General features: G+C 35.7%; 1 protein-coding gene and 1 long non-coding RNA gene across 3 annotated transcripts in view; both read left to right on the top strand.

The window, feature by feature from the left end:
- Positions 1–22454, top strand: part of LOC127158929 (cytosolic phospholipase A2 gamma) — a 32831-nt gene that overhangs the window by 4054 nt on the left and 6323 nt on the right. The window contains exons 4-16 of one of the 2 annotated variants that reach the window (XM_051101875.1): positions 797–908; positions 988–1130; positions 1215–1416; positions 2351–2453; positions 2527–2667; positions 9447–9512; positions 9612–9668; positions 9810–9935; positions 10452–10595; positions 10924–11001; positions 11069–11223; positions 14062–14227; positions 14303–15232. In XM_051101875.1, coding sequence (XP_050957832.1) covers positions 797–908; positions 988–1130; positions 1215–1416; positions 2351–2453; positions 2527–2667; positions 9447–9512; positions 9612–9668; positions 9810–9935; positions 10452–10595; positions 10924–11001; positions 11069–11223; positions 14062–14227; positions 14303–14487 — 1678 coding nt within the window. In that variant the 3' untranslated portion in view covers positions 14488–15232. Of the gene's footprint in view, positions 1–796; positions 909–987; positions 1131–1214; positions 1417–2350; positions 2454–2526; positions 2668–9446; positions 9513–9611; positions 9669–9809; positions 9936–10451; positions 10596–10923; positions 11002–11068; positions 11224–14061; positions 14228–14302; positions 15233–22454 lie in introns of those variants that run through there. The other variant, XM_051101876.1, reaches the window with a different exon arrangement.
- Positions 4158–7242, top strand: LOC127158935 (uncharacterized). The gene is made up of 3 exons (XR_007826317.1): positions 4158–4903; positions 5551–5647; positions 7104–7242. It is a non-coding gene; the product is annotated as an uncharacterized LOC127158935 (long non-coding RNA).

Below are 22454 nucleotides of genomic sequence, written 5' to 3'. Positions count from 1 at the left end.
ATGTTTTGAAAGGCTAATCTGATGGATTGATAGAAATTATTAGATTATGGATATGTTGTTAAAATGTTGCCAGCATGTTTCTAGCATGATTAGCAAATTGTTAGCATGTTTCTAGCATGATTAGCAAGTTACTAGCCTGATTAGCATGTTACTAGCATGTTTAAATGGATTAGAAATAGTAAACAGAAGGGAAGTTTGATTGACCCTGGTGAAAAAACGAGCATATGCTGGTAGGTATGTTTTGATGCTGGGATGCTGGTTAGGTGGGTTTGATGCTGGTTTAAGGTGGTCCTTTGCTGGTTCATGCTGGTCCTTGACCAGCAACATGACCAGCAAAAACCAGCAAAGGACCAGCTTAAACCAGCTAAGGACCAGCATAAACCAGCAAAGGACCAGCTTAAACCAGAATCAAAACATACCTACCAGCATATGCTGGTTTTTTCACCAGGGGAGTCTCAAGGGATTCTGAGTGTTTTGACAGTTGGAGTTTGACTTGTCTTGGCTTATTTGAACATTTCGTTGCAGTAAGTCTATGGGATTTTTCCCAATTTTAATCATAATTTGTAGGAAAATCGTAAGTCTGATCAGTTAGAAACTATATAGCACACCCGGTCAGATCAGTCTGAAGAGCTGGACTGAGTTTGGAGTTAGAATAACTCCTTTCTCAAGCCAACTTAATTATTGTAATAAATATCAAAAGGAACTACAGACTAAACTGTATTTAGATCTAAAATCATTAAGTGTGTGAAGCTAAATTCAGCACTGGTTTCTCTGTCTGTCTGTGTCTCTGCTGCAGCGGTGAGGTGAGAATCAAACACTCTCTGAATAAGAAGGAGGAGGAGTTTGTAGTCAAAAGGAGAGAAGCTGTTTTTCAAAGTTTGCAGAAACTCAAGATACACTGCAGTCAGGTAAAACACTGCCTGACTATTGTCCTTCCTACAAATGGTTTTGTAAGTGATGAACCAAATGAAACTGTGTGTGTTTCAGGATGAGGTGCCTCGCATTGCATTACTGGGTTCTGGAGGAGGACAAAGAGCCATGGTGGGTTTGTTGGGATCTCTGGTTCAGCTTGATAAAGCGGGTCTTCTGGACTGCATCCTTTATCTGAGCGGAGTCTCTGGATCCACCTGGTACGAACCCTGAGAAACAACAAACACAGAGAGATTGAACTGGGTTGAATCTTAAAAATGACAGCAGTATGTTCTTCTTTGAAGGTGCATGGCCTCCTTATACCAAGAACCAGACTGGTCCACCAATCTAAAGATCGTGAAAGACAAAATCATCAAGAGACTCAGTGGACCACGAGTCAGCTTGACAGATGCATTGGCCAAACTGAAGAAATATTACTATGAGAATGACATCTTCAGCTTGACTGACATCTGGGCAGTGATGGCCATCACAGAATATGTGAAAGAGGTCTGTAAACAGTTATGACTTCATTATCTCCAAAGGACTTGATGCACAAGGGAACTAACACTGGATTTTGACATCAACCAAAATTTTACATCTGCCTTAGGCTGGACCTAGATGTCAAGCCAACGTTGGGTTTTGACATCAACACGATCAACACGAAACACTTTGACATCAAGCCAATAAATGTTCATTTCCAACCAAAATTTTTGTCCAACATTGGAGATGATTTAAAGTTAACAACTAGTTTTGATGTCAAGCAAACATGTTATTTTTGATGTAGTCTGATTTTTATTTTCAACCAAAATATTGCATCTTTCCAACACTGGAGCTTGACATCAAGCAAACGTTTGGTTTTGACGCCATCGCGATTTTCATTTTACTATTACACTGCAAAAAATGATTTTCCTCCTTAGTACATTTGCCTTGTTTTCTAGTATAAATATCTAATAATTCTTGAATGAGGATGCATTTACTTGACAAGTAAAACGACTTAAGATATTATGTCTTGTTTCCTGAAGGAAATGTTTAAATTTTGTTAGTTTTCGCTTAAAACAAGCAAAAATATCTGCCAATGGGGTAAGAAAAATAATCTTAAATCAAAGGCTAAACAAGATTATTTTTCTTGCCCCAATGGCAGATATTTTTGCTTGTTGTAAGCAAAAACTAACACAATTTGAGAATTTTTTTTTTCAGAAAACAAGACATAAAATCTTAAGTCAAGACATCCTGATTCAAGATTTTTTAGATATTTATACTAGAAAACAAAAATACTACGTTTTTTTTTTTTGCATTGTAAAATTTTACGTCTGAAGTCCAGTGTTTTTAATGATATTTCATTGACGTCCAGTGCTCGCTGTGCTTGTTTACAATTGAAAAAAATCATCCCCAGGGTCCTCATAATAACATAATGCTGCCAAAATATATATTTTCTCCTCAGATTGACGAACACACACTCACAGATCAGCAGGACCAGCACAATAAAGACCCGCTTCTCATCTACACAGTGATTGACGTTCAGTCCAAACAGTGCAGAGATGGAGGTCTGTATTTGTGTGTGTGAGAAAGTAACTGTGTTTTTGTCAGCTGTTATATGGTGGTGTTTCCTGTCTGTAGACGCCTGGTTTGAGATCAGTCCATATGAAGCAGGTTATTCCCTCACTGGAGCGTTTGTGAAAGCGTCCAGCTTTGGCAGCCAGTTTGACAATGGCTGTAAGATCAAGGACCAGCCTGAAATGGACATGCTGTACCTGCAAGGTAACAAACTATTAATATCTGAAATATAAACTGACCTGAATTAAAGAGTAGTTACGTTTACACAACAACAATTGTACTAAACATGGAAATGTTTTCCCTTTGTGTTATTCGCGTACAGACGACAACATTGTCAAAATTATCTCCATTCATGAATAAACAACTAAAACGCTGTATTGTCCAGATCAGGCCAGTAGTTGCGATGTCACTATGTAAAGAAACACTACGCACCTGTGCACATACCTGACTGAACACATGACGTCACCAGTTTCAAAATTTGCGTTTTTGTAGTTTTTGTAAGGAGAAACTAAGTTTTTGAAAGCTTTGAATCAATTGAACCAATTGGTTTGCCAAAAAAATCACTGTATTGAAGTGTTCGAAACACCAGACGCTGGTGACGCCTGCTGGTCAAAATGGTGTAAATGCAACAAAAACTCAGGCCAAGCATGCATAAAACCAGCCTTTATAAACCCACTGCTAGTGTTTTTTGAAAGTATAATCTATCAAACGCAATTAACTAATCATCTGTTTTCATTAAGTGTCTTCTTGTGTGTAGTGTGTTCTTTTATCAGTTTTCAGGGTTTGTTTTGTTTGTTCTATGGATGGCTCAGTTAACCAGGCTAATAAGAGATTATTAGCTACTTTTATTCCTTTTAATGTCAAAATGTCTACAGCTTTATCCACCTTATTCTTCAGTGCGGATGTAAGCTGTTTTCTGGTAATGTGTTAGACTTCTGGTTCAAAGCCACCATAGGGAAATAATGAGAAGAACAACGAAGTGCAGTAAACGGTAAAAGACACACAAGTGTGCAATTTCAAACAGCAAAACAAAGTTTTGTACAGTTAAAAACAGCTGGAAAAAGAAAAGACGGGAAGCCAAACATATTAAATTTACAAATGGTTGTGCTCACTCTTACAGCAAAAACAAGTTGGATAAAACTGAACAGGTAAAAGCCACTGGTGCAATATTTCGTCCGCAGGGGGGGTGATATTTAATGAATCTGCAATTCATGGGTTCAGAGAGATCATCGCCCCACAGTGTGAACGATAAATATATCTGACACTGTCCAGACTAGGCCAGAAGTTGCCGAAGTCTCTATGTTAAAAAAAACACTACGCACCTGTGCACATACCTGAGCACATGACGTCACCAGTTTCAAAATGTGCTCTTTTTTTGTAGTTTACATGCACACGATAACAGTATTATTTTCAAAACGTTCAACTTTTCAATTTTTTTTCGATTTAAATTTATTTGTATAGCGCTTTTCACGATGCATATCGTTGCAACCCATACGGAAATGTAATATATGACATATATGTACCTATATCAGAAGTGCTACTCTCATATATGTTAAATATAGGGCAATATATTATTATCACATATATCCATTTTCTGGATATATGTAGATATATGTTTATAACATATATGAATTTCCCATAGTACAATTTGTATATAAACATATATTGAAAGTATATATATGTTTAACTTTTATATGGTATTGTATGTTATGACCATATATGTTTACAATATATATCAAAATTATATATTGTATTATAAGTTATGACCATATATGTTAACAATATATATCAAAATTATATATTGTATTATATGTTATGACCATATATGTTAACAATATATATCAAAATTATATATGGTACTCTATGTTTTGACCATTTGTTACCAATGTATATACTGAATTTATGCAAGTTTATTAACCATATATGCCTAAAAGATACTGCTTATTGTAAATCATATAACACAATTCATTGCTTAACTTTATTAATTGTTTCAATTTAGTTTTCTGGGGGAAAAAGTAGAGATGAATATATAACCTGTTCAAAAAATGCCAATGTACTAAAAGTTACTTGTAGGAATGTATTATAGAGTTATTGAGGGGGGGAAACACTTCATGTAACTGTTTGTCCATATGTGCTCTCATCATCAATGAACTAAAATGCATTTTATTAAAATACATGAGCGATTGTATGTGAACGTCACAATAGCGCTTTTGCGCATGCGCCAAAATTCAAACACACCCGCGCTAACGGCAGAGTCTGAGCAATGGCTGCGGCTAAACAAACAGTCATCTGCGGTAAGATGTTTTTCTTAGTGGAAGGATAACAAATGTGCCAGTACCTTCACATAATAAACGACAATGATTTTATAGACGGGCACGAAGACAGACCGACATCACTGAGTGGAGTGGATGAAACGCCTTTGAATGTGGCAGCGGTGCAGGTAATTTACACTAATTTACTCAACGCTTTATTCCTACACTAATATTACATAGAAACTAAGTGTTATATGATTGTTTTGGTCTGCAAGAGCCTCTGTCTCTATATAGATCAGCTAATGTTTTAAATATTCCCTGTCATTGTTGTATATATGATGTTATGATTACAGCTGCATTGATGTGTTTTGCAATTTGCTCGCGTTAAAGTTAATTTTAGCTTTTGGGTAACAGGTTAATCTGTATGGAGATACTGTGAGCTCATTGTTTTCACTTGATAAGCAATGCCACGTTTGGAAATTATTTAAAGCTGTCTGACAAAAATAATGGATGAAAATTATAATGTTTATCTCTGAGATGTAGTCTAGACTAGAACTATAAAACTGCACGAAATGGAATTATTTAAATACAAGCACCTTGAATTCATATAGTAAATGACAGTACTTGGTTATATTGCACCAAGTGCATTGACATGTCCGTGACATGCCTAGAGTGGGTGCGTAAGCACATGTATGTGCATATTGCATAAAGGTACAGTAAGTTACACTAAAGGATGTGATTGTGGGGTTTTAAACATATGGTTAATCTATCGTAGTAAATTTTGTTCATATCATTGCTGATAATTGTGCTATTCTTGTTTGTGTCCCATGACAAGGTAATGAGTCCCGACATTCTCAGAAAATAGAAATGGAGGCCGAACCTGCAGATGTGGATGGCAGTGATGTGAATGATGGAGCATCTACACAGAAAAGGTTAAATATTTTATTGAAACCAAAACTAGCATCTGCAATATACATGTAAACAAATCAAATCAACAAAATTTTTTAGTTAAAAATGTGTCTCCATGTACTATTTAATACAATTCTAGTGCATTTAATCTATTAAATAACAGTGGAGTGAGTGAGTTTTGGGATATGGTTAGATTAAACTTATTTTAGTGAATGAAGTACCACATTTCAGCTCTAATTTTGTTAGGGTGGGTACACAAAATATTATTTTATCCTTGCTTCTAGAAAATCCTTAATCTGTCTGCTTTCTAACAGCTTCATGTGGCCGTAACGTGGCTTTAAGCACTATAGATTATTAAAGTTTCACTTTGACTGTGACAAAGGCAGTAAATGTGGTGTTTATATGGAATAATTGTAATATTTATGGTACAAATACAGAGAGAGTCCCCATATCAGTAGGAAAGCGATCAAATGAGCATCTTCCATCCGAAGACTTGTGTTGCATGCGGGAAACTATTAATTGGTTATTCTACAATTAATTGTACCATAAATTATACTACAATTGGAAAATACTGTAAATTGATAAACTGTTCAGCGTGATGACGTTTAATGCCTCCGACAGGGCCTGTAGTCCCATTTAGCAGCATGTTAGCAACCACCTTTTTTAAGAAACATAACAGTTTAAAAAAAAAAAAATAAATAAAAATCAAGAGTGGGGTTTAACTGGTGTGTTTTATGTCATAGAATAAAACGTGAAAATATTATGAGTTTGTGTAAACCGCAGACCTTATTTTAGGGGATTTAATCAAAATTGTCATTCAAAAACCCATGTCATAGTTCCACCCCTCTATTTCTTTTCTCCAGGCCACATTCTCGATGCACATATTAGGTATTATGAATGTAAACACTTTATTTCATTGATGCTAAATAGCAAATTAAATTGTAACCTGTGAACTCTGTCATTGAGCATTTGGGTTACTATAGTTTAGTTCTTCATGTATATAGAGACATATAATTTGAATGGGCATGCAGGCTGTGCTCTGTCGTTGTTCTGCCATGTCCTTGTGGTATCTGGGAATATTTTACAACTACAATTTATAATTATTACATAAATAATGAGTATTCTGCAGTTTTAAAATAATCTTTAACTTTACCAACCATGTTTAATACTCAGTATATTTGTCATTTTATAGTAGTTAATCACTTTAAGATACAGGCACAGTTCTAACTAAAAACCTAAATTAAACTTTGGTACAATGTTGGATTGCAAGATTTAAGCAGGTTTTATATTTTAATATCATGTTGACTAAAATCAAGTTTAGTTTACTGTACCACCCAACACTACCAAAGCTAAAAAGTTGCTTTTGAATGTGGTGCATTTCCTGAAATCATATATGGTGCAGAAAATTTATTGTAATTATCTTATAAAAACCTAACTTTTACTTTTTTTTTTTTTTTTTTTTTTTTTTTTTTTTTACAGATGCTGGAATCCAGAAATTTCTTCACCTGGGGCCTACTGGGGATGGCAATAAACAAAAAACTAACCAAGCTGTGGGAATACAAACCTGTAGACCTTTAGCTGAACCACTACAATTGATGTTCTGTTTCTTATGCCTGTTCAGTGTTTTGATCAGTTATATGTAATTTTCTTTTTTTCTGTTTGATTGTGCAGGTCAGTAACTTTTTTTTTCTATTTAAATAAATTCTGTTTAAATAAAGATGCTTCTTTGTGTAACTTTCTGTACCATTTAACATTTAAGGCTAAAGGTGTGAAATGTGCAATGCACTGCAACTTTGTAGAGTGTCTTACATGTGTCTACAACCTCTATTTAAAGATCAAAGATCACATATTAAAATATTAAATATATGATACCATATATTTCATGCATATATGTCTAATTTGTATACAACATAATAAAAACATACATATATCTCACATATATTAATAATTATATACATTTCATATATGGCAATGCATGTATTATACATACATAAACATATATTTTTGTATGGGGTAGACTTATATGTCAATATATGAAATTGTTCCATTTTCTAATAGGAATCATATATGGATATGGCATATATAAACATGTATTCAATATATGGGTATTTCATATAAGCACATATATTACATTTCCGTATGGGAAAGCAGCTTTACACCAAATTGACATTTTTACAATATATGTAGTAGCTTGTTGTACATATGGAAGAGATGTGTGGTAAAGATCAATTAATGACGTAATCAAACAGACAAAGAACACTATAAATTAGTAGCAGAATTCGGTGGTGCTGTATGTTTTCAGGGTTAGCATCATCTGAAGACCTCTGAGGGGTTGGCATCATCTCTTCATAAGTGTTCTGGATCCACACTGGAGCTTGTGAATTTCTAGTTACCATGGGATGTCAATCCCATGGCAAAAACAGAGAACAAATGGGAACATAATTAGCGTAGCTGCTGTTCAAACTAAGAAAAGGAAGATTTGTTAAACCAGAGCTAAAAGATTAATAATGAACATTTGATCAGATATAACTGCAGGAAAAGTTTATGAGATGCATTATTTGAATGCTTGGCTAAAAAGATGTGTCTTTAATCTAGATTTAAACAGAGAGAGTGTGTCTGAACTCCGAACGTTATCTGGAAGGCTGTTCCAGAGTTTGGGAGCCAAATGCGAAAAAGCTCTACCTCCTTTAGTGGACTTTGCTATCCTAGGTACTACCAACAGTCCAGAGTTTTGCGACCTTAGGGAGCGTGATGGATTGTAGCGTGGTAGAAGACTAGTTAGGTACGCAGGAGCTAAACCGTTAAGTGCCTTATAGGTAAGAAGTACTATTTTGTAGCTGATGCGGAACCTAATAGGTAGCCAGTGCAGAGACTTTAAAATTGGGGTAATATGATCATATTTCCTTGACCTGGTAAGGACTCTAGCAGCTGCATTTTGGACTATCTGTAGCTTGTTTATTGAAGAAGCAGGACAACCACCTAGTGGTGCATTACAATAGTCAAGTCTAGAGGTCATGAATGCGTGAACTAGCTTCTTCAACGTGTTTTTTAATGTGCTTTCAGCTAGTGAAAGGAGAAACGAAGTTTTTGAAAGCTTTGAATCAATTGAACCAATTGCTTTGCAAAATGATTCACTGTTTTGAAGTGTTCACAACACCAGACGCTGGTGACGCCTGCTGGTCAAAATGTTGTAAATGCAACAAAAACTCAGGCCAAGCATGCATAAAACCAGCCTTTATAAACCCACAGCCAGTGTTTTTTTTTTCAAATGCAATTAACTAACCATCTATTTTCATGAAATATTGTGTTCTTTTATCAGTTTTCTGGGTTTGTTTTGTTTGTTCTATGGAAGGCTCAGTTAAACAGGCCACAAAGAGACTATTAGCTACTATCATTCCTTTTAATGTCAAAATGTCTACAGCTTTATCTACCTTATTTTTCAATGCGGATGTAAGCTGTTTTCTGGTAATGTGTTCATGAGCTGCCATAGGGAAATAATGAGAAGAATAACAAAGTGCAGTAAATGGTAAAACTATTTGCACTACAAACCATATTGATCATAATTAAGATGATACATTAAAATGATATGCTAAGACACACCAGACAGCAAAACAAACTGATTTGTACAGCTAAAAACTGCTGGATGAGACAGGAAGCCAGACACAGTAAATTTACAAATGGCCATGCTCACTCACACCATCCTTACGGCAAAAACAAGGCAGATAAAACTCATCAGGTAAAAGACACTCATTTTATAAAAAAAATGATTAACTTTTGCTCCATTTATTTTAAACTCTCTATTTGTTGATGTGTTTTCTGCAGCTCTGTGTGGCAGCTCTTTTGCTGATGGAGAGGAGAATAAAAAATTCATCTGGAAACAAATAAGAGGTGCAGTTGCATTTGTTCTGCAAATTCAGTTAAGTTCAGTAAAGTTAACAATCATTTCATTATAATGTGAGCTCTGATTCCGTTTGATTGTTCTGCTAGATTTCTTTAATCTCTCACTTGGAGCAAACACTGGTATGTTTGAGGAAATTAATAAAGGTAAAGCATTTCTTACTGCTTGTATTTATTTATAAGTTGATCTGTCTTTTGTATTTAAGCAAATTATCTATTGTGAACAGATTTGATTGCATTGAAGACATTTTAAAGTATGGTTCGTTTGATGTGCGTTTTCTTTCAAAGATTCAAACTGCCCACCTGTAGACAAGTGTTCCCAGGTGCTCATGGATCTTGCTGACATGAATCTCTCTGTTTTGAATGGCACTGATCCTCGTGCTCTTGATGAATCCATCAGAACAACCCTGAAAGGTAAACCTTTCCTGAAGTGTGCTAGAATTCATATAGAGGAGACTAATTGTATAAAAAGTTATATAAATGTGACCCTGGACCACAAAACCATCTTATGGGTATATTTGTAGCAATATAGCCAAAAATACATTGCATAGGTTCAAATTATCAGTTTTCTTTTATGCCAAAAATCATTAGGATATAAAATAAAGATCATGTTATATGAAGATATTTTTTAAATTTCCTACCGTAAACCTTGATTTTTGATTAGTAATATGCATTGCTAAGAACTTCATTTGGATAACTTTAAAGGCGATTTTCTCAGTATTTTTTTTTTTTTTTTTTTTTTTTTTGCACCCTCAGATTCCAAATTTTCACTTTCAAAGATAACAAACCATACATCAATGGAAAGCTTATTTGTCAGCTTTTAAATGATGTACAAATGTCAGTTTAAAAAAATTGACCCTTATGACTGGTTTTGTGGTCCGGGGTCACAAATATAAATATTTTGGAGCTAGTTATTCCCCTCTTTTGCAGAGCTCACTGGAGACAAACATCAGCTTGATTTTCAAGTGCAAAAACTGAATTTTGCTGATGAAGAAGCTGCAAAACTGTATATGAAACAGTATACAATCGATGTATGCAACTATTTAAGTAGTTGGTTCAGTTTCTGGCCATTCGGTGAGTTGAACTAATTGTTTCTAAAACTTTGTATTTCACTTTGGTTTTCTAGCCATAAGCTTCCAATCAGAATCAAAAATGGTTCATCTACCTTCCTGCAAAGTTCGGCTCCAATCCTGATCAAACCCACCTGAACTAGGTAGTTAAAGGATTACTCCACCACAAAATGAAAATTTTCATCATTTATCACTTAAGGAACACATGATAATTACAGACAGGTGCAATGGAGCAGGGCTGATACTGAATGCATAAATATAAAAACTAAAAATGAAACATCAAGAGCAAATTGCTAAAATAACCTTTAAGTCAAAAACCATTTGCATTACAGATGTTTGCTTGAGCATTTGTAGGTGCGCTGCTCTGTGGATCTGGGGCAGAAAATATGACTTTCTCCACAACATGACAGGTGAGAACAGACACATTTGTTAACTGGAATCATTTCACACTGTAATCTGTCACTTCAATACTATCAGATAAAACCGTGCCTGCCACTCTTCTGGAAAGTGAGACGAGAGACTATATAGATGCCGGACTGTTGCTAAACTCACCCTACTTCTCAGTGCTGAGAGAAGAAAGAAACATTGACCTCATCATTTCCCTGGATTTCAGTGAAGGCGATCCTTTTGCGGTATTATACGCATTTTTAAACCTCTCTACATAATAATGCACACGTTATAAGCCAACTCTTGTCCTTATTTTTTTCCTCATGACATTCATACTGAGGTTGCACTTACCTAAAATGCTGATTTTTTGTCAAAAATTTGAATTTGCTGTTAATTTGCTCACCCTCAAGATATCCAAGATGTAGGTGACTTTTTTTCTTCAGTAGGACGGTAAATATTAATTTTAGCTGAAACCGTGGACCTTAGTGATTTACAGCGGGCCACTGTTTTCTGAGAATTAAAAAGCATATAAAGGAACAAAAAATTTATACACGTGGTTCTTTATGATATTTTTTTGTCCTGTGAAGCTAAATGATCCATTATTATTACCTGTAATCCAGAGCCTCGGGCAAACGGTCTGGAGTGATGTCCGGTACGCGAGTAAATCATTCTTTTTGGTGAACTAGTTGAACCAGTTTACCAAATCGGACCGAAGACCAGTGAGCCGCTGATATGCGCATGCGCGAACCGTACCGTACTTGAATGAGTGAGCCAAATTAAAGCTTTTACGGTTTCTTATTGTTTATGTAAAAATTTGAGCTGATGAAGACAATTTTATTCACTCTATATGATTTAGACATGTAAGAGACATACATTTCACATAATTATTGGGTGCTTCGATAATATAATTTCGTATAGGCTACGTTGCGTCATTGTGTTATTAGTCCTACGTAAATACACTAGTCAGTTGAACTGCTCATTTAAACGAAAGAACCAGTTCATGGCAAAGAATCAGATTTCCCTGTTGTCTGAGGCTCTGGATTACAGGTAATAACCCAGCTAACCATTTTTGGTTCCCAGAACATTATTTTTATGGTTTGTTTTTGGTTAGCCAGGAAAGTTTTCTTAAAGGTGCATGCAAGATAATATACAAAAATGTTTTCAGAGGTCTGTAAAGACCTTATATAATGAGCCGTTATTTTTTTATAACCTTAGAATTAGCAAATTATATCTACATACACCGCAGGTCCCCTTACATGGAATATGCCATCTAGTGCCGCCATGTTTCTATAGTAGCTCTGCATGGACAAACTGCTCTACAGAGCGCGAGTACATTTTTCTACTTCTCCGTTGGTTTTTTAAAGGCCGCTAGTGTTGTCACTGAATGCACATGAAGAATAGTAGTGGTAGTATCAGTAAGTCAGTAGTGTTCATCTGGTAGAAGTAAGAAGATAAATTGAAAAAGAAGAAATTTGAACAAATACAGGATCACACGTATTATGCACAAGAAAAACAGACAGAGTGTCAGTCTACGTCATTATTAAAAAAAAACAAAAACTAGGAAAGAGTACGGCAGTAATCCCAGATAAACATCAGTGTGGCTTTTCCCAGATGGAAGGCACTGATGCAAGAGAAATGTTATCAAAGCAACACTGAAGTTGCCTGTTTACTGCTGCACCGATAAGTTAGTCCAACTTTAGCAATAATAGTGAAAACTGTTGTTTCTTGTAGCTTTAGTTTCAAGATGGGCATAGTCGCAGAGACAAGTAGTGTTTTTTTCTTTGTCAGTCTTGAAAAATATGCACTTAGATTATAAATTAATGTAACGTTAACAGGACTGAGAAATGTAGCTAAACTAGTGTCGCTACAAGTACTGCTATCCAACACTGCTATCAAGCAGAGGTCGTGTTAACTGAAAATTGTTCGTCACTGACGGAATTTTTTTATCAGTGAAGGAAAAATCTGAAGGCTGTCTGTCACTTTGACAGATTACACTGAGCTGTAAGTCCCACCCCTGTCCAGTTAGTGGCGAGTGAACTCCAGTCTGGCAGCAGAGCAGGGGATCCAGAACAAAAACGAAACTGTCGCGAATGTTTTCCTGTTCGTTTGGTTTGAAGAACGTTCCCAGAATGGTAATCTAACATTCCCAGAACATTAGTTTTTGGTTGGTAGAACATTCCCAGAATGTTAATCTAACATTCCAAGAATGTTAGTTTTTGGTTTCCAGAAAGTTAGTTTTTGGTTTTTAGATCCTTATTCCAACATTTCCCTAACATTACAACGTTCATAGAACATTCCCAGAATGTTAATCTAACATTCCCAGAACGTTAGTTTTTGGTTTCCAGAAAGTTAGTTTTTTGTTTTTTTGAAGGTTATTCTAACATTAACCTAACGTTATTATAACGTTATTTGGTTCCCAGAATGTTATTTTGTTAATGTTTTTGGTTAGCCAGAAATGTTTTCTTACAGGAATAGAATGTTAGGTTTTGGTTTGTATAACGTTATTGTAACGTTATTTTAACATTTCCCAAACCTCTTTACTCCAACATGAGCACTCCTCTGTAAGTCAGTAATCATCCAGCACAATAACAATCCAGTATAAAATAAGTGCCATGGAAATGATTTGCATGGATATCTAATCAGTATTATAAAGCAGTATTATCTTGTTCTAATCTATTGTTTAATTGATAAAAATAATCTGAGCACATCCACCAATATACATTATATTAAATACGATTAAATCTGTCCATTACAGGGTACCCAGATTTTACATTTCTTCGGCACCAAATAAAAATGTCTTTTAACACAATGTATGGTTTATAAAATACAATGACCGCAATATATCATCAGGACCCATGAATATTAATTTTGCGTTCTGCATATAGGCTACTTTTTTATTCTCAAAGACAGACACTCATTTTCATTTTATGAATCACCAAGAACCATGATTTCAGCTAAAAATCATCTTTACTGTTCTTGTGATTTGAGGAAAAATAAAAAACCACCCACATCTTAGAATCACCAGCACATTTTAATTTTTTATCCTTTTAAATTTCAACTATAATGTCTCTTTTCCAAAACAGACAGTGAGGGAAACCACTGATATGTGCAAGAAACAAAACATCCCTTTCCCTGAAGTCAACATTCCCAATGTAGAGGTGCAGAAACAGAAGGACTTCTATGTGTTCAAAGGTCAAAACGCTCCAACCGTGATTCTCATCCCTCTGTTTAATGTGGTCAGCTGTGGAGGTGAGTTAAAATCTTACAATTTTCCTAAATAAATATCACTGAAATAAATTCTGATGCATGTTACCGTTTCTTTAGAAGAAGTTGAGAACTGGAGGAACAAATATTGCACCTGTCAAAGTTCTTACAGCACTGAGATGATCACTGATCTTATGGAGGTTGCTGGGAAAAACATCTCAAACAACAGAGAGAAACTGAAGGAGGAGATTCATGCAGTCATTGAGCAGAAAAGATCCAAACAAATGAAACTATTAACAGTCTAATCTGCTAAACTGAAATTAATTTCTCTGTCTTAAATTTACATGACTTTTTTTGTAAAAGCATTTTGTGTGTCAGCTGTTTGTTTGTTTAATGTTTCTGTCATCTGAATCTGTCTTTAATAAACAAATTAACAATAACAGACATGATTACAACTACATGTATGAAGGTAATGTTGTACTACCTTGGTTTTGGTAAAACCCTTTTAAACCCCCAAATGTATTAAATGAAAATGACAAGAGTCACATGTGATGTTTCCAGATTCCACAAGTCCACTTCCAAAACAAAGATTTACAGATGATGTACTCACCCCCTTGTCATCCAAGATGTTCATGTCTTTCTGTCTTCAGTCATGAAGAAATTATGTTTTTTGAGGAAAACATTTCTGCATTTTTCTCCATATAATGGACTGATATGGTGATAATGATGAAAAATTTGGGATTGTTTGAAGCCACATTTAAACTGCATTTTGGAAGTCCAAAATCGGGGCACCATATCAGCATACCATATCAGTAAATTATTTGTAAATTGTTGTTCTGGAACTGGAGTTCTCCTTTAAACTGACATAGATATTCATTCAGCAGTTTAATCAAACAGGCCAAAACCCATGTCTTCATCAGACTCCTCGAACTGTTAAATGTTAACAGTTAATCATTCTAATTTGCTGATTTGTTGCTCAAACATTGAAACATTTTTCATGATTATCAATGTTAAAAATGGTTGTGATTTATCAAATTATTTTCAGACTTTAATGATTACTTTAATGTTTTGTTTTATAGATGAGTGCATCCAAACCCCAGCAAAGGTAGATTCCTAGAATCATGGGAAAACAATTGTGCTGCATTAGTTACACAATTAACATCTATAAAAACTTGATAATTCAGAGAATAAACTATTAAAATTAATTGCAGATTAAATTGCATTTAAAATATATTTACATTAAATAAGTGAGGTTAAATTCAACACTGCTCTGTCTGTCTGTGTCTCTGCTGCAGCGGTGAGGTGAGAATCAAACACTCTCTGAATAAGAACGAGGAAGAGTTTGTAGCCAGAAGGAGAAACACTGTTCTACAATGCCTGCAGAAGTTTAATATACACTGCAGTCAGGTAAAACTTCTTAGGTTATACTTCATATATCTAATTTTTTATATCAATATGATCTACAAATAATTCTGTGACCAATGAACAATGTTAAACAGTGAATAGTTTTACTCTCTTGATTGTAAAAAACCATGCCATTAGGCACAAGCTTTAAGTGGTGTGTGTGTGTTTCAGGATAAAGTGCCAAACATTGCATTACTGGGTTCTGGAGGAGGACAAAGAGCCATGGTGGGTTTGCTGGGATCTCTGGTTGAGCTTGATAAAGCAGGTCTTCTGGACTGCATCCTTTATCTGAGTGGAGTCTCTGGATCCACCTGGTATGAACCCTGAGAAACAACAAACACAGAGAGATTGAACTGGGTTGAATGTCAAAAATGACAGCAGTATGTTCTTCTCTAAAGGTGCATGGCCTCCTTATACAAAGAACCAGACTGGTCCACCAAACTAGAGACCGTGAAAGACAAAATCATCAAAAGACTCAGCGGAGAAGGAGTCAACTGGAAAGATGCATTTGCCAAACTGAGGAAATATTACTATGGGAAAGATTTCTTCAGCTTGACTGATGTCTGGGCAGCGATGTTTGTCACATCATTTGTGAAAGAGGTCTGTATCTATTCATAACATACTGTAACCCACCATGACTTGTTGAGGGTAGAGATGGTCATGTTCAGTTCAGTCTCAAAGTGCATGTGTTTTTATTTTTTATGTCAACTGATAGTGGATTTTACAAATAGGATAACTAGGTATTATTATATACATATCTATATTGTACGTATACTCCCACACTTCATTTGCTTCTAATTTAAAACACTTGATGATAATCTGATCAAAATAACAGAAAAATGTACATGCAAAATGTATTCACTGACTAACGATAAAAAATAACTAAAATCTGACACGTTTCTAATATGTTTCTGTCGGTGGCATGAACAAACAATCAGCATCTAGACGACAAATTAACTGTTTTATAATGATGTGAAAACATGTAATTTTATAATGTATAGACACCGTTTCTTTGTCTGTTGCGTCTAAAGTGTCACGAATCACTGAAACCAGGTGCTCTTTGTTTTGACATGCGAGGCTGCTCTTGTACTGTAAATAGATTTCAATCGGCACTTAGAGGCATTTGCAACTGAACTCTTCGCATTTAGCCACGTTATGTTTAATAAGGAGGCTCCCATAAGCAAAACGCTTAACGCATAATTAAACATGTTGCATTTCTATTCTGGGTTCATATCTGCTTGTCTGTACATAGAATGATTTATTAATAATGTTTATTGAGTTTGGTATTTTCAAAAACACTGTTTTAATTCATTAAGCCACTGTTAAGCTCTTTCCTTTTAACATGTTTTGTATGGGAGGAAAAGCTTAACACGTAATTAAACGTGTTGCATTCTTATTCTGGACTCAAATGCTTGTCTGTAAATAGTATACTTTATTAATAATGTGTTTACTGAGCTTGGTATTTTTATCATTGGGTCATTGGATGCCCATTTTCCACAAGTTGATATGATTCTTTAGGGTCTTAATGAAAAGTCTATAACATGATTTGGTTAAAATTTCTCAATGGTAGTGTAAAAAACAGCTTTTTTACCTTGCCAAAATCAGCTCTGCAAAAATCATCCTGTTCTGGTCAAGGTTGCTTTAAATGTTAATGAGCTCTGCTCGCCCCGCCCCTCTCTTCTCTCTGTGGAGTGACAAGGCTGTTTACTTTAGCTGCATTTAGCCGCTAAACTTGCTAACTAGCACATTATTAGGAAAGGCTATTGCAAAGATTCATGAAAAGACATAAACGGATATATGTAGATCAGGAGCCGCATTCCCTTCACAAACAAACGTAATCCACTGCATCTTCAGTGGCTCAGATATCTTCATTATTACATTCTCCCTGGTGCTGAGATGCTGAGAATGGCTTGATTTGAAAAAGGGGGAAATTACAGATTAAATAAATTACAGATTAAATAAAAACCACTGAGTGGATTTTTATCATTATAGGGTGGTTGTGTACACACACTGCCAACACACATTTATGTTCAAACAACATGTAAAAGTGAACTTTGCATCTGATGACCCCTTTAAAACATGACCAGCTTTACAGAAAAGTCCCCCTGTAGTCCAGATTTGGTATCCATTAAAACTGATCTTTGATCATCAAAATTACATATTTAAATGTTTTTTTCTTGTCAAAATATTTTTTTCATGCCTTAAAACATTAGCTTAAATGTAACTCTACCCCTCTTGCCTCATTTACTATACGTAGATCTATGAATATGCAAATTAGCCCCGCCCCCACACAGTCACACCATCCAGATCCCTCTGATCCACAAACTGAACTGTAGAAAACGCGATATAATGCCGAAACACGGATAATGACTGATAAAACTATGTTTTTACTAGTGGACAACTACAGTGGATACTGTAACATTTGTTAAAGTTACTTACTTGACGATGTTGTGCCCTCAAAATGCCTTGTAGGCTCGAATGCAGCCTAGTTTGTAATTCCAGTTCGCGCTACTTTTACACTGTTGCCGCGGGTTATTTTTCAAGTTAGCGGTTAGCGCCTAGCGGTTGTGCTCTATTTAATGCTCTATATGCTCTATTAAATGCTCTATTTAATATCTGGATTTGTGCTGATAATTCTATTGGTATATTTTGCATGCTAATGATAGGAATCTATCCTTTGACGTGATTGGTTACTAAAGTTTGTGACGTAGCAAAAAAAGGCTGTTTCAAACCGCATTTCTGGGACAGCCTTTGGGAAACTACATTTTTAAGAAGAAAATACTCAGCAGTGGTGTTGATTAATGGACTGGCACTTGGTTTGTCTAAAAGCATATTAAAAACACCACATAGACAAATTAACAACATAAAAATCACTACAGGGGGACTTCAAAGTTTCTACAATGTATTTAGTAGTAGCTTACTAGTGACTGTGTCAAGTTTATGTACATATGGCAGAGGTGTATGGTAAAAATGACGTAATCAAACAGACAAAGAAAAATTAACAGTAATGATTATATGTTGCAATCAAACTTATAGCAACATTCAGTATTGCTGTATGTTGTTTTAGGGTTGGCATCATGCAACATGCTCTCAGAAAAGTGCCATTTCTCTTAATGAAGTCTCTAGTGGACTCAAACATCCTGTTGTAAACTCAGGAAAGTTCAACACATATTTCAAGTATCTAAAAGCCTTATTTTTGATGCTATCAGAGGTTGTTTCAAGTGTCTTTTCATTTTTTACATGTAGGGCTTGACTTTAGATTATAAAGAGAACTTTACTCAGAACATGTTGAGTAAATGTCATCACTAAAACTTGTTTAATGATTGCCCTAGAAGTTTCCACTACAACATGATGCTTTGAAAAATATTTTTTTCTCTTCAGATCGATGAACACACACTTACAGATAAGTGGAAAGAGCACAGTAAAGACCCGTTTCCCATCTACACAGTGATCGACAAGCACTGCAAACAGTCTGAGGAAGGAGGTCTGTGTTTTTGTCTGAAAAATGGAAAGAGTTATTGTGCTTGTGTCAGCTGTTATATGGTGGTGTTTTCTGTCTGCAGACCCCTGGTTTGAGATCAATCCATATGAAGCAGGTTATTCCCTCACTGGAGCGTTTGTGGATGCCAGTAACTTTGGCAGCCAGTTTCACGAAGGCTCTAAGAAAACTCATCAGGATGAATTTGACATGCTGTACCTGCAAGGTAACAAACTCGGTTTACAGGACTGCCTTTGAGTTTATTATTATTTGTAATACCAACTTACAGTGTATATTTTACACCGTGAACTGACCTAGAATAAAATACTCACCATTCTCACTAATTACTGTTCACTATACTCACTAATCACTATTCTCTGTGGTATCTGTAGTACTAGCTAAATTTTAAGTAAAACTGAAATGCAGTCAAGGGAATGATTGGAAATGTCCAAAAATCATTTAAAGAAACTTTGCTTTTTTGATGATAATTGCTTAAACATGCTTTTTTTCATGATAATTGCATAAACATTAGCCTGGTATCTCATTATGACACACACAACTAAATACTTGCAGACTCAGTTTCATGAAGCTGAGGGACACAATTTGTTTCATTTATTTTAAATGTTATGTTTCTTTCATCTTGTGTGTTCTGCAGCTGTGTGTAGCAGTGCTTTAGCTGATGGAGTGGAGATCTGGAAATGGATAAAAGGTATTAAATTGTGAAGCTTGAGGGTTTAAAAGTCATGTTAAAAGTCAGTCAAAGATTGTGCTTAAAAGTTTAGTTTTCATTTGATTTTGTTTTTCAGGTCTTTTACCTAAAATAAAAGCATCACGTGAAATGGAGGGAGGTATTGAATTGTATTGCTTTTATTTATTGATTCATCCATGTATTCAAATATTTGTTGATCTATCATTTTGTTGCCAAGCAAATATCTATAAAAAAAATGTCTGTTCATCTGTTAATAACCCATACATAAATCTGTAGCACTTGCTAAAATATATATCACCAGCACTAAAGCAATATTGTTTGTATGATTGCTTCTTCTGTGGGAAAACAACTGCTGACAATATCTTTCAAAGGGAATGAACAATAAACCAGTTCATGGAAGTACACAAATAATGCAATACATGTTAAAAACCAGGTGTCTCAATATTTTTCCCCTAATACCAGAGTTACAATTCAGTGTACAGGTCCTTTTCAAAAAATTAGCATATTGTGATAAAGTTCATTATTTTCTGTAATGTACTGATAAACCTTAGACTTTCATATATTTTAGATTCATTACACACAACTGAAGTAGTTTCAAGCCTTTTATTGTTTTAATATTGATGATTTTGGCATACAGCTCATGAAAACCCAAAATTCCTATCTCAAAAAATTAGCATATTTCATCCGACCAATAAAAGAAAAGTGTTTTTAATACAAAAAAAGTCAACCTTCAAATAATTATGTTCAGTTATGCACTCAATACTTGGTCAGGAATCCTTTTGCAGAAATGACTGCTTCAATGCGGCGTGGCATGGAGGCAATCAGCCTGTGGCACTGCTGAGGTGTTATGGAGGCCCAGGATGCTTCGATAGCGGCCTTAAGCTCATCCAGAGTGTTGGGTCTTGCGTCTCTCAACTTTCTCTTCACAATATCCCACAGATTCTCTATGGGGTTCAGGTCAGGAGAGTTGGCAGGCCAATTGAGCACAGTAATACCATGGTCAGTAAACCATTTACCAGTGGTTTTGGCACTGTGAGCAGGTGCCAGGTCGTGCTGAAAAATGAAATCTTCATCTCCATAAAGCTTTTCAGCAGATGGAAGCATGAAGTGCTCCAAAATCTCCTGATAGCTAGCTGCATTGACCGCAGCTGACATGGCACCCCAGACCATCACTGACTGTGGGTACTTGACACTGGACTTCAGGCATTTTGGCATTTCCCTCTCCCCAGTCTTCCTCCAGACTCTGGCACCTTGATTTCCGAATGACATGCAAAATTTGCTTTCATCCGAAAAAGTACTTTGGACCACTGAGCAACAGTCCAGTGCTGCTTCTCTGTAGCCCAGGTCAGGCGCTTCTGCCGCTGTTTCTGGTTCAAAAGTGGCTTGACCTGGGGAATGCGGCACCATTGTAGCCCATTTCCTGCACACGCCTGTACACGGTGGCTCTGGATGTTTCTACTCCAGACTCAGTCCACTGCTTCCGCAGGTCCCCCAAGGTCTGGAATCGGTCCTTCTCCACAATCTTCCTCAGGGTCCGGTCACCTCTTCTCGTTGTGCAGCGTTTTCTGCCACACTTTTTCCTTCCCACAGACTTCCCACTGAGGTGCCTTGATACAGCACTCTGGGAACAGCCTATTCGTTCAGAAATTTCTTTCTGTGTCTTACCCTCTTGCTTGAGGGTGTCAGTGATGGCCTTCTGGACAGCAGTCAGGTCGGCAGTCTTACCCACGATTGCGGTTTCGAGTAATGAACCAGGCTGGGAGTTTTTAAAAGCCTCAGGAATCTTTTGCAGGTGTTTAGAGTTAATTAGTTGATTCAGATGATTAGGTTAATAGCTCGTTTAGAGAACCTTTTCATGATATGCTAATTTTTTGAGATAGGAATTTATTTATTTCCATTAATGTGAAAATAAGGAAAGGTGTTAGATTTCATTTTACACCAAAATGTAGATACTTGAAAAACACCCATAAGTGTAAGTTACAACAGTGGTATTTTGAAACAAATTAAAGGAGAAGTCCACTTCCAAAACAAAGATTCACATATGATGTATTCACCCCCTTGTCATCCAAGATGTTCATGTCTTTCTTTCTTCAGTTGTAAAGAAATTATGTTTTTTGAGGAAAACATTCCAGCATTTTTCTCCATATAATAGACTGATATGGTGCCCCGATTTTGAACGTACAAAATGCAGTTTAAATGCAGCTTCAAATGATCCCAAATGTGGTTTTAAACAATCGCAGCCGAGGAAGAAGGGTCTTATCTAGTGAAACGATTGGTTATTTTCATTTAAAAAAAATGCAATTTAAATACTTTTTATTCTCAAATGCCCGTCTTGCCTTGCTGTCGTTGAACTCGGACAGTTAGGGTATGTCAAAAAACTCCAATCGTATTTTCTCCCTCAACTTCAAAAATCATTTCAAAATCATCCTACATCGCTGCAGAAGTACCGACACAGTCTTTGCAAAGTGAACATGCAAAGATCAAACACCCATAACAAAAAAGGTAAAAAACAGCTGCTTTTGAAGTTGACAGAGAACATGAGATGGGAGTTTTTCGACATACCCTAACTTTCATAAACCGGAAAAAACAGTCCAGGCAGAGTAAGACAGGATGAGTGTTTGTATTATTTTGGGATCGTTTGAAGCCGCACTTAAACTGCATTTTTAAGTTCAAATTCAGAG

This window comes from Labeo rohita, unplaced genomic scaffold (genome assembly GCF_022985175.1).
Source record: "Labeo rohita strain BAU-BD-2019 unplaced genomic scaffold, IGBB_LRoh.1.0 scaffold_179, whole genome shotgun sequence".
Taxonomy (NCBI): Eukaryota; Metazoa; Chordata; class Actinopteri; order Cypriniformes; family Cyprinidae; genus Labeo; species Labeo rohita.
This window is presented reverse-complemented; position numbering and strand designations above follow the sequence as displayed.